This window comes from Nicotiana attenuata, chromosome 5, assembly GCF_001879085.1.
Source record: "Nicotiana attenuata strain UT chromosome 5, NIATTr2, whole genome shotgun sequence".
NCBI lineage: Eukaryota > Viridiplantae > Streptophyta > Magnoliopsida > Solanales > Solanaceae > Nicotiana > Nicotiana attenuata.
The window spans coordinates 55,486,826-55,500,602 of record NC_031993.1 but is presented as its reverse complement, the minus strand read 5'-3'; the positions used below and the strand labels follow the sequence as shown (position 1 = coordinate 55,500,602).

Below are 13,777 nucleotides of genomic sequence, written 5' to 3'. Positions count from 1 at the left end.
AAATGCGCATGACCGCTACGGCGCGTAGCCCGATCCATTTGGGTACCCGCGCTCACTGTGGGGGTTCAGACTCCGAAGGGGCTCCTACAGCCCAAGCGCAATATCATAGTAACATACGCTGCGGCGTGCAGCCCGATCCACTATCAGTCCAGCTATATGCATGCAAGCCATACAGGCACAGTCAACTTACCAGTTTTAGTTCCATTTATTAGTAATTATCATTTAGGTGTTTGGAACCTTAGAATTTTGCTAGTCATTTTAGGACAAATGTTTAGCTCAGGACTGATATCATGAAAACATGCTATAAATCACAGAAACAGTGATAATAATCCCTACGGGGTCCAAATAACCGGCACACAGCCCAAATATATCCATAACCATCCAAGTAGGAGGTTTACCAGCTAATTCATAGCCAACAACACAGTACAACATCACTCGGGCGGACTAAGCCATAGTCCCCAATCACATTCGACCCCGCATTCACCGTAGAGTACGTGTCTCGCCTCAATATAGCGTCACAGTGTGATATACTGGGGTTTCAAACCCTCAGGTCATCATCCACATCTATTACTCACCTCGAACAGGCCACGAGACTAGTCCGCTAAGCCTTTCCCTCTTGAATCAACCTCCTCAGGTGCCGAATCTGATCAAAACCACAAGGAATGCATTAAAATAGGCTAATGGAACATAACCCAATCGAAAGAACTCGAAAAACACCCAAAAATACGAAGTTGGCAAAACCCGAGCCCTGGGCTCACTTCTCGAAAAATTACGAAATTCACATTTCCGGAATCCTCGTCTCACCACGAGTCCATACATACCAAATACACAAGAATCGGAGTCCATTTGACCCCTCTAATCGCCAATTTAGATTCTCTTAGGCTTCAAGCCCTAACCTCCATTTTTACCCTTTAATTCCTTGAATTTCCAGTGTTTAATCCTTGTTTTTATACCCTAACAACATTATTTGATGCTACAAGTTCATACCTGATGGAATCTCCTTTGAAATCTCTCCAAATCGCCCAAAATCGCCTCTTCCCGAAGTCCCAAAATGTTTTTCTAACTTCTGAAATTTCGAACCCACTGTTCATTAAACCCTCAGCATTTTTCGCTTCTGCGGTCTCCTGACCGCACCTGTGGTCCCGCTTATGCGGCAAATTGAGCGCTTTTGCGGTTCTACTTAAACCCACAACGACCGCTTCTGCGGTCTTAAACCGCTTATGCGGTTGCCGCCTATGCGATCCCAATGACCGCTTATGCGGTCTCTACAAAAATACCAGGACCGCTTCTGCGGTCGCTTACCGCATCTGCGGTGTCTGCTCTTGCGGAGAAACTTCCGCTTTTGCGGTAACTGCCCAGGCCCTCAAGGGCCGCTTTTGCGATCACCCTACTGCAGATGCGGAAATACCAGAAGCCTCAAAAATCTGCTGCAACACCAAACATTCCAACTTCCGATTAATCATCCGAATTCACCCCGAGGCCCCCGGGACCCCAACCAAAAACACCAACACATCCTAAAACCTTATTCAAACTTGCTCCAATCCTCAAAACACGTCAAACAACACTAAAACCATTAATTTATATCGGGTTCAAGCCTAAGTTTCTTAAAAACTTTCGCAATACGCATTCGATCAAAAACCCGACCAAACGACGTCCGAATGACCTGAAAATTTGCAGACATATCCAAAATCACCCTACGGAGCTACTGCAACTCTCAGAATTCCATTCCGACCCTCGGATCAAAATCTCACCTATCAACCGGAATTCGCCAAAATTCCAACTTCGCCAATTCAAGCCTATTTCTACACCGGACCTCCAAATTCAGTTCCGACTTCACTCCTAAGTCCCAAATCATCCCCCGAAGCTAACCGAACCACCGGAATTCACATCCGAGCCCTCTAACCACATAGTCAACTTCCAGTTGACTTTTTCTAAAACAAGCTTCCTTCTAGAGGCTATGCGCCTTATTTTCAACCAGAACCAATTCGATTACACCCGATCAACTCTAATACCGATATTGAAACATGAAGCAACACAATAAGGGGAAAACGGGACGGTAACTCACGTGACGACGAGCCGGGTCGTCACATCTTCGCATCTATCAAAATTGAACTTTTCAATTGTCTTGTTAAAGCGAATATTCCAACTTCGAGAAGCTTGCTTTAGTCCATAAATGGATCTTTGTAGCTTGCAAATTTTATTATGATCAGACGAAGATGTGAAACCTTCAGGTTGTGTCATGTACACATCCTCTTCTAGCTCACCATTAAGGAAAGCTGTTTTCACATCCATTTGCATATTTCATAATCATAGTATGCTGCTATAGCAAGAAAAATCTGAATTGATTTGAGCATTGCCATGGGAGAGAAAGTCTCGTCGTAGTCGACTCCTTCTTTCTGACGATATCCCTTGGCAACAAGACAGGCTTTGTAGGTCTCCACCTTTCCATCTGCTCCAATCTTTTTCTTAAAAACCCATTTACAACCTATAGGTTTTATATCCTTTGAAGGTTCAACTAAAGTCCATACTTTATTTTCCTTCATGGATTCCATTTCGGATTCCATGGCCTTTTGCCACTTCTCATAATTAGAACTTTGTATAGCCTCTTCATAGGTCTTAGGGTCATCTTCATTATGATCAACCTCATTTGATACATCATCTTGTACCAATAAATTTAATCTAGTTGGTACATGACGTTCTCGTGTAGACCTTCTAAGAGGTACGTGTACAACCTGTTCACCTTGTGTTGGATTTGGTTGTTGTTCAATTTGGTTTGGAACTGGTTCATTAACCTGTTCCTGAACTTCACTTAGTTCTTGAACTTCAACCGTTGAAGATGGAAACTTCCTTGGCAACTTCAAAACATCCAATAAAGGTTCTTCAACTTGGGTCTCATGATCTTTATTTTGTGTCGATTCATTATTTTCTTGAACTTCATCAAGTTCTATTTCTCCATCGCAATTTCCTTCTAAAAGAAATTCCCTTTCCAAAAAGGTTGCTCCTCTGGCCACAAACACTTTATGGTCAGAAGGGTGATAGAAATAATATCCCATTGTTTCCTTGGGATACCCAATGAACCTACACTTATCAGATCTTGAGTCAAGTTTATCAGACTGTAGTCTCTTAACATAAGCTGGACAACCCCAAACTTTAATATGTTTAAGGTTAGGCTAACATCCTTTCCATATCTCATATGGTGTTATAGAGACTGACTTAGTGGGAACTTTATTAAGTAAGTATGTTGCTGCTTCCAAAGCATATCCCCATAAATTTATTGGAAGATCAGTGAACCCCATCATAGATCTCACCATATCTAATAAGGTTCGATTTCTCCTTTCAGACACACCATTGTGTTGTGGTGTTCCTGGAGGTGTCCACTGTGAGAGAATCCCATTCTCTTTGAGATATCTGGTAAAATCTTCACTAAGATATTCTCCACCTCTATCAGACCTTAGTACTTTGATACTTTTACCAGTCTGCTTCTCAACTTCACTACGGAACCTCTTGAACATTTCAAAAGATTCATATTTGTGTTTCATAAGATACACAAATCCATATCTTGACATGTCATTAGTGAAGGTGATGAAGTAAGAATATCCACCTCTAGCTTGAATTTTCATGGGCCCACAAACATCTGTATGAATTAGTCCCACTAATTCAGAAGCTCTTTCTCCACTTCCAGTAAATGGAGATTTGGTCATTTTTCCTTTGAGACAAGATTCACAAGTTGGATATGATTCAAAATCATACTTGTCAAGATACCCTTCCTTGTATAACTTGTTAATTCTTTTCTCTCCTATATGACCAAGCCTACAATGCCAAAGGTATGTTTGATTTACATGATCATCTCTTTTCCTCTTAAGACTTGAAACATGCATAATAGAATTAGCATTCACATTAGGTAAGACATAAACGTCATGTTGGAGATAGCCATTCACATATAAATTATCACTACAATAAATATAGAAAATACCATTGCCTATATTAATGCGAAAACCACGTTTGTCCAACATAGAAGCTGAAATTATATTCGAAACAAATTTAGGAACGTAATAACAATCATCCAACATAAGTACTTTGCCCGTAGGCATTATTAAAGAAATTGATCCTACAGCTACAGCTGCAACTTTTGCACCATTTCCAACTTGTAGATTAACTTCTCCTTTCTTTAGCCTCCTACTTATCTTAAACCCTTGCAACATATTACAGATGTTATAACCACTGCCAGTATCTAACACCCACAGTGAAGAATTAGTAGTAGCTAAAGAAATCTTGAAAACATTTTTCATTAATGTCTCACCTTGTTTCTTGTCCTTTAGAGTTGCAAGATACTCCTTGCAGTTTCTCTTCCAATGCCCTTTCTTCTTACAGTGAAAACATTCAGCATCATATACTGACTGCAAGATCAAATCTTCAGAAAGCTCTTTACCAAGCATGTACCCCAACTTCCCATATTCTTCAGTAAGAACAATCATATTATTGACAAGGGGTCCAACTGGAGAGTTTTCAATGTCCAACTGTGTATCAACCATCTTCTTAAGATATTCAATGATTGCAGTTGGATCCATATTCTGATGTTTCCTCTAGAGTTCAGAACTCATAGAAGCGAGAATGATGTGTTTAATAGCAAGGCATTCTTCCAAGTATTTCTGATAAACCTCGGTGCCTTGAACATCATTCTCTGGTGGGATTATCTTTGCAGGCTTATCGATCACACCAATAAGCTTTTCATACATGAGAACAATTCTCAAATTTCTATACCAGTCATCAAAGTTTGGTCCTACCAACTTGTTGGTCTCAAGTATTTCACGCAGTGATATAACAGACATATTGAGAAATCTAAAATGTAGAAAAGAAAAGGCAATAATATAAGAACATATTCGCATATATCATAAAGACATGGACTTTATCTAAATGATATTTCCACTAATTATTTTAAACTATTTACCCTCATTATAGTTTACGAAATCTTTATTTCTGTTAGTGGAGTAAAGGAATCCTTTAACAATATGTATGAGCCCCTTGGAAGTCAAGTCGTTTCTCACATATATTTTAAAGGTAGGTACTCTTACCAATTGTATCCCCATACAATTTTCTTAAATAGCTCTATGTCAAATAGTCCCCTGGTAGTCAGGTCGATCCTATTGGCATAGTTGAGTTCAACCATCATGATAGCAAAGAACTGATTAAATTTTATACTCCCCCGGGTAGTCCAGGCGTCTAGTGTAAAATTGAATAGTTCTTTCAATCCATACATCTAATGCAATAAATAATTATAACATATTCTCGAACTACAAGTCTCCTGGTAGTCAGGCTGCTCCTTATAAACAAGAAATAAGTAAAATTATTTACCTTGATGGATAGCTCTATAATAAAATATCTTATATTTTATTATTTAAGAACTCAAATTTTAGTAAGAGGGAATTGTTACTAAAACAATTTTTAGTAACATGAAGATCAAATCTTTTATAGCATGTGAATTTAGTTCAAGTTGTCTACATGCTTAGTCCTAAATTAATTTACATCACATGTAATAAATAATTCAAAATAATGTAATGAACAAGCACATGACATAAAAACGAAATTCGACATCCTCTAACATGTTTATCTTATATATTATATAAAAAGAATTCATGCTAGAATATTATTATTAATTAACATCTCATGAACTAATAACAATTAAAAATAACAATAGAATCATGTAATCTATTATAGATTCCCATCGTATCTAATACAAAATTTCAAATTCAAGTTATGAACTATGTCAATAGTTATATCAATATATATTTTATCTACAATAAGATAATATCAACATTCAAACGATTTGACTATTGCACAAGACACATGTATTATGGTTTGAACTCTTCAAATATAATATTAAAATATTTCGTAAATAAATTTTAGACACAATAAACCACGGTTCTGATACCACTGAAGGATTGCGTATAGGTGTTCGTAACACGCAGCGGAAGACAATAACAATCCTAGGCAGATTTTTTCGTGTTTAAAATTTATTTACATGTCAATAGATCGGATCTAAGACGTACCTGGTGAAGAAAGTCTTGTTTCAAAATTTCTTCGATAGTGCGAAGACTCTATGCATATCCACACCGAGACCGGTCCTTGCTATCAACTCTTTGATCAATGAAATCCGCAAACAAATTCAACCGAAGAACTTATGCTGAAATTTTCTCAAAACTCCAGCAAATAATAAGATATATCTCTTAGTTTTTAATCACACACTTTCACAAAGTGTATTATCAATCAACCACCCACGGAACTTTTCCATGACCCCTTTTATATCATCACCTAAACCTTTTTCCTATTGGTTAAGGTAGTGAATTACCTTGGGTACAAGTCGAGTTCCAAAAATAGACTTCATAAAAAGTTTTCCATTGGAAAATTCTTATCCCATTCCTAATGGGATCATATGCACGTCGGCGGCAGCTAGTCCTTTATGGACTTTAATACGTGAATCCAATTTCATATTGGATTTCACTAATAAGTTCCATCACTTTTTTTATTAATATTTTATATAACATATCTTATATAAAATAAGTACTAATTATATATCAATCACACACACACACACACACACACACACACATATATATATATATATATATATATATATATATTTGTGTTAACCAAGAGATATAATTTAATTTTCTATTCCAAATAGAAAACTTCAATTTGTTCACAATAATAATTATATCCTCTGTGCTAGCAAAGAATATAACAATATTTCATTTGGACTAATAACTAAATTTATTTGACTAATTAAATTCTACAATTTAATTATCAAATAATAAGTTAATTAATCCTTTAGCAAAGATCAGAACACTCGTAAGTGTGCGACCCCATAGGTTCAATACTAAACCGGTAGTAAATTGATCACATCAATATACTAATCAAGGGTGGCGTCTAGCAACACTCCTTAACGACCAAATAGAATGAAGTATACAATTTACTCTCAAGAACCAATAGAAGAATAATGTAGTAATTCCTTCTATCCTTATAGCTCTGGATCACCCTAGGATATGGTTCAACTGTCAAATCCTAATAGGCGACCAACTATGTGTCCATGTCAAATATAATCGAGCATTGAATGACCTAAGAAACTCTTTTCTTCTTTTCATTCAATTGCCCTTGCCAAGGTTTTAATTTGGTCGTTTATAATTCATGACAACATGGAGCTTAAACTCATTACAAAGAGTTGACAGATTCCATCTTGATCAATCACTAATTCTACAAGTGTTCAATCGTACCCAATATCCTTTCAACTATCGCCCTAGGGCCATAGGTGTCTAGTATTAAAGCACAACAAATAACTTGTCAATTACTATGACGATCTCAGGTCAAAGGAAACTTTTACATCACATTCTTCAAGAGAATATCCTATTGACAGTTTATGGTAATTCTAACCATTAGGAATTATCCAATGAGTCGGTTCAATGATCATATCTCTATATGCATCATCTATCTATGTAATTTAATTAATGAGATCAACTAATTTTTATCCCATAAAGACGATCACATAAATATTGATCTAACCGGATTACTAATGTCCAAATTAATAATCCTACGATCAAGAACAAATTTAGATTAAATTATAAGAAACTTTACTCTCATTATCATGATCTCCATCACAATATCAAGTCTCAAAATTTAATCAAGGACCTTATCAAATTAATCAAGCAATTAATAACAATGATAAAAGAATATCAAATGCCATATATATTCTATATCAAATAATGTTCACAAAAAATATGTTCAGATCATCAAATATGATATTGGATCTAGGGCATATCTATTATATCCCTAACAGTCATATCCTATTTTTCTTGTAGTGATGCAAGCCCACCTTTTTTTGTGATGCAAGAACTGTCAAAGGATGTAAATGGAGCTTATCATTCCAAGAAGTCATTAGATACTACGGCATGTAATAGACTTAGATCGTTAGGAAACCAGAATTTAACTGGTGATGGACCACCAATGTGTGGCAAATTTTCAAGTACTTGTAACAACCTCAACTTTGATCCTTCTGTCAGTATTAAAATGGTTGGAAACAATGCTCTAGATTTGACTTGAAGTTGTGGGAATCGCATTCCAATTGGTTCCACCATTCTGATCGTCCTTCTATTACTTTGATGTTGTTGGAGGTTTGAATAGAGAGAGGCAATTTCTTTATTTGATTGCATCTTATCAAACTAAGTTCCTCCAGGTGTTCCCACATATTCGGTGGCTCGCCTAGAGTTCCTACTTTTGGACAGCCTTTCAACAGTAACTTCCGAACTCTTGGAATTTTTGAGCCGCATTGCACAAACAACTCTACCAGCTCATCACAATCGGTAATTGCAATATGTTCCAGGTGATTCGGTACAGAAAAAGCTCCACCAATGTTAAAGAGACATCTCAATCTTGGACACAAGGAAATATCTAGTCTGCGTAATTTAGAAAATCTTAGACCCAGAAGATGACTGATATCAGATACACTCTCTAAATTATTTATCAAGATGAGGCAGAGATGTTCCAGGTTTGGCAGAGGGTTAAACCGTCCACTTCCTTCTTCTGCTAGTTTGAAATCACAAGAAGAGATACTTACTATAAGTTCTTTTATTCCATTAAAACTGTTGTACGCAATCAACTTCTTGAGACCCTTGCAGTCGTCCAAGCGCAAATTTGAAGCAAACTGCAACATACCTGAGAGCTCTCCCTTACTGAAAATTTCACACTTGGAGATAGCTATTTTCGCTGGTTTCCCTAGTGAGGTGTTGAAATCTATAGGAATTCGAGGTTCCCCAACAACAATGCGAAATCTTTTCAATCTAGACATCCAGGTGTGGTCTCTATTAGAAACTGATGAGCTATCCAATTTGATGGAAAGAGAGGTCAGCTTCTGTAGAGAGGACAGCTCATCAAAACAAGTTGATTCAAGACGGCTACCCAGCACATCTATCATTTCCATGCTAGCCAATTTGAAAAGAATTCCTTGGTCGATGCTCTCCAATTCATTTGCAGTTAAACGCCTCAGGTCTGTCAACCTGTCCATTCCTTGCGGCAGACGATGTAACCTTGTTCTAGCACAATCGACAATTGCAAATTGCAAAGATTACCAATAGGTGGTAACTCTGTCAACCGGCGGCAACCTATTAGTATTAGAGCACGTAATTGATATAAACTATTGATGGAAGAAGGCAGTGCTCTAATAGAAGTTTGACTCAGATTCAAAACTCTTAGGGCTGGAAATGCAAGAAAAAGTTGATGGGGAATATTTTGAAGGGGATGATTATCTTGCAAAAGTAAAGTTGTTGTCTCTGGGCATTCCATGAAGGAATGAGGTAGACGTTTAATTTTGTTGCTTACAAAAGACATTCTCTTGACAGAAGCTGACATTTTAATATGTGATATCTCAGACAACCCAAGTCCAGCTTGAATAAGAGAATTGTGCTCATCCCCCAAGGAATTAGCTATCCATATAGCAACATCACGAACCACGAGTTCAACGTATGGGTTTCTAGCAAGCAGACATCTTTTAGACTCTCAATCATTGTGATTCCCCTGTTGTAGGCTTCTTCATATGTATCATGTTCACCAAGGAACCCCTCGGCCAACCAGCAATGTATGATGGCCGCTGGATATAAGGAGCAATACAAGAAACAACTTTGAATGTCGCCTCCCCTTTTGTTCACATGTTTGCTTCTTTGCTCTGAGGATAATTCAATATCTTGAGATTCCAAAGAATCAAAACTCCACTTGATAACCTTGTAAACCTTATCTTTTACATCTTTGTTGTGAGGTTCGGACACATCCCAAAGCATCTTTCCAAAGCTCGACCCTCTTCTTCCCTGTCATAGATGCTCAGATAACAGTGATTGCTAAAGGTAATCCATTGCACTCCCTTGCAATTTCCTTTGCAACTGGTTGAATATGCTCCAGATTGGCAATATCTCCCGCATTTTTGACAAACATTTGCCAAGATTCATCTTCATCAAATGTCAACACCTTCATTTCGGTGTCTGTTTTCATTTGCCTACAAACATCAACAAAACGACAAGTTAAAATTACCTTGCTTCTTGCGGGATCTTCAGGTTGGGGCACACCTACATGATCCAAACTTATAGCTTGCCAAACATCATCGAGTATAAGAAGGAAACTCTTTTCTTCCCTGAGCCTCTGATGAATTCTGCTTGCAATGCGTTCTACGCTTTCCTCAGTGTCTACCTTTAGGTTAAATCTGTTGGCAATTTGTGCTTGAACCTTTCTTATGTCTATTGGTGGTTTGGGCACTGTAACCCATACCACAACACTAAAAGACAGTTTAGAGCTTGACGCGGCAGTCTTTAGGAGCTCATTGTTCAGATTCTTCACCAAAGTCGTTTTGCCGATTCCTCCCATACCCCATACACCAATGATGCCTACCTGAAAGGATTCAAATTACCCAAAAAGAAATTTACCCTCAAGTCATGGATGGAAAATTTGTTATAAAGAAGAATTTTAGCAAACTAGAGAAGAAGGGCTTTGATCATAATTAATTTACCTTATCATCTTCTAAGAGTTGTAGGATTTTGTTGAGATTTCTTGTTGCTGTTGACTGGCCTTCTATTGATGGTCCTGGGATGTACTCCACTTTTTTCACCTGGTAATTTTCTACCACCAAACTGGATCCAAAATTTTGTCCCATTTTTTTTAAGGTCGCAAAGTTGATCTCGCATGATTCGTGCTTGAGTGGAGACTTGCGAGCGAAGACTGCAATTTGGACAACATTTATATGCAACCATCTGAATGTCTTGTTGCATAGATTCCCAGTCAGTCTCCAGGTTTTGAACATGTTGGAGCCACTTGAGAACATCTGGTTTTGGTTTATAGCCTTCTCCCTCAGCTCCTTCCACCTTCCCTTTGATATATCTCTAAACTTTGTTAGCTTCTCCATTTCCTCTCTTACACTTTGAACATTTGATGTGAAACGGACGGTATTTTCAATCTTAGGATAGATGCATTTGCACACCAACTTCCCCACCTCAACAACAAAACCAGCTACTGCATTAAAAATTATTTCCATCGAGACTAAACTAACTGTTTCTTCTATGCTTAAGGCAGAAATCTGATCGAGAACAAGAACAAAAAGGATACAAGGCAAAATCAATTATTGGAGGGGCAACGTGTGGCCATGCATTAATCTCAAGAATAAGATGACTTTTGACTGAGGGTTCCTTATCTCCTTGACTCAATTATATTGGTCCAAAAGATAGATACCTCCTTTAATATAACATATATCATATAGTGTTTACCTCAAAAATACGAGTAACAATTAAACTTGTTTATGATTTTAAAGATATGTGATTTAGTTCAACACTAATTAATTACCAAGAAATCTAACGTATAAATGAAAGAAGTAAGTAAAATCAAACCAGTGTGCAAGCCAGTCGCGACCTCGAACTAAGGTGGCCTCGAGGTAGGTCAAGAACAATAAAGCAAGAACAACAAAATCAAAGGACAATTCTGATGAGTAATAAGCAAGAAAGTAAGAGAGTATATTCTTTTGCCAATGATTGATGATGGTTACAAATGATTGGGGTCCCCTTTTTATAGTAGGAGAACCCTAAATAAGGTACATTTCTATTTACAATAAGGAATCTTATTGGGACAGCTGTCTAACTGCCTAGTACGGATTCGTACTAACTCGTACAAATCTATTCCGTAATTTATGCCATGATCTTGGGGACGTGGCGGGAGTCTTGCTCTTTCTGTTACAAATCCAGAACGGCATCATCTCGGGGTTGGTCATACTTAGCTCCGATGTTCCTCGAGCACTTAGATCTTCGAGCCTCGTATTTTGCCTTCGAGCTCGAGCTCGGTCTATATTGAACCCGTTCTCATGCGAGCTCTCGAGCCTACAAAATCGGGGGCATATGATTTTGACTGTATACAGATAATCCCCGCGTTTCTTAGATTAAAATGATAAGAAGCGACTTGAGCCTCGATTTCTCTGGAGTCCTAGACGATGACGTCATTCCTGTGATGTTGACGCTCGAGGTGACCGAAACGTCCCGTAGGTTCTCTTCCCCAAAACATTAAATGCTTGACCAGTGGTGGTCGGCCATTAGCGTCGTCGAATCGTTGCTGCTTGCCTATAAATACAAGGTTCTTTTGAAAAAACTTTACTTCAATCTTCATTCCACCTCTAAACTCTTTTTATATCTCCCCCTCTTCGTCTCTTATTACTCTTTACCCTTGTTCTTTTAGTTCCAGAAAATATAAAACTCCGCCTATCTCCACTTCCTTTGTTTTGAATCAATGGCGAAAACTTGTAAAACCGTTCCTCAAAAAGAGAAAGATTCCTCCTCTTCTTCCCGGCCGGCCGGCGATAAAGCGCCGGCCCTTCATGAGATCATTCCCGGCCCTTGCATTATAAAGAAGGACTTTAGAGTAGAAAATCCCCCTGCTGTTCCTGGTCGATGCGAGTGTCACACCTCCTTTTTTACCACCCGAGAGGGGGTATTCTGTTCCTGGTCGATGCGAGTGTCACACCTCCTTTTTTACCACCCGAGAGGGGGTATAATAAAGGGAGTTTTTCCAATTAAAGGACAATCGAAACGGGATTATATTATTAAAGGATTCAGAGTCGCTACTTGGTATAATTTATGGTGTCCCAAGTCACCGATTTAAATCCCGAATCGAGTAAAAGATTGGCTCTGTATTACAGTCCGCGAACACAGAAATCCGGGTAAGGAATTCTGTTAACCCGGGAGAAGGTGTTAGGCATTCCCGAGTTCCGTGGTTCTAGCACGGTCGCTCAACTGTTATTATTGGCCTATTATCTGATTTTAGTACATGTTTTAGCCTATGGTTCAATTTTAACTTTATAACCGCTTTTGTTTAATTATTTTTTAGAAAGATTGCAACGTCATTTAAAATATGTTTCAAACCACGTCACATAAATGCACCCGCAGTCCATAACACATTTTATCTAACGTTGAGATTCGGATTTGGGTCACATAAATGCGCACCCGAGTTTAGGAAGTTACATTATTAAAATAATGCGCCTAAAGCAACTACGCGTTGTTAACTTTGCGAGGGCCATGAAAATTTGCTAAATGGCACGCCTCAAATTCTAAAAAAGGACTTCCCAAGTTGACTTAACGAATTGATTAATTACTTACGAAAGCTAATGGAGATTTCTATGTTTCAGTCTAAAGCAAAACATCTAAACTTAAAGGAGGATTCAGGTATGGGCTTATAAAGTCAAGCTGTCTTGGAGATAAATTGGGCCTGCACCAACCTCTAATTGAGATAACTTGGCAACAGACAAAAATGCAGGCCTAAACATGATGAACAAAGCTTTGCTCACAAACGGCTTAAGGCTTGGGCCTGGGGTGAGCCCAAGCTTTGCGTGGTAGCAGACTCGACTTCAAGTCTGAATGAAGTCTAAAAAGTCGAGCAGAGAACTTAAGCTTCGATTGGCCATTATAATTCAATTGAGTTCTCCAGACTGCTATTATAATTCCACATACAATCAATTTAACCAATAAACTAACAAAAACAGCACTATTCAGCATACATGAATTAATCCATGTTTCTCTATATCCCACTTTTGCCTTGACTCCTCATTCCCCAAACACTTCAGACCAGCAGTCAATTTTCAAAAAAAAAATGGATTATTCAACTACTTCTCTCAGCATCTAACCTCTAATATAACTTAATCTATCATTCAATAACATGAAGTCATGGACTCGTCATTATGCCACTACATTTAGATGGGTTGCGAAGAGACAAG

At 38.0% G+C, this 13,777-nt stretch overlaps 1 protein-coding gene across 1 annotated transcript; it reads right to left on the bottom strand.

Moving 5' to 3' along the window:
* On the bottom strand, nt 7,719-11,218 carry LOC109225885 (disease resistance protein At4g27190-like). Its single transcript, XM_019390697.1, has 2 exons — nt 10,541-11,218; nt 7,719-10,422 (listed from the first exon to the last, which is right to left on the bottom strand). Exons 1-2 carry the CDS (start codon nt 11,060-11,062, stop codon nt 9,862-9,864), a joined length of 1,083 nt encoding a protein of 360 aa, XP_019246242.1. The 5' UTR covers nt 11,063-11,218; the 3' UTR covers nt 7,719-9,861.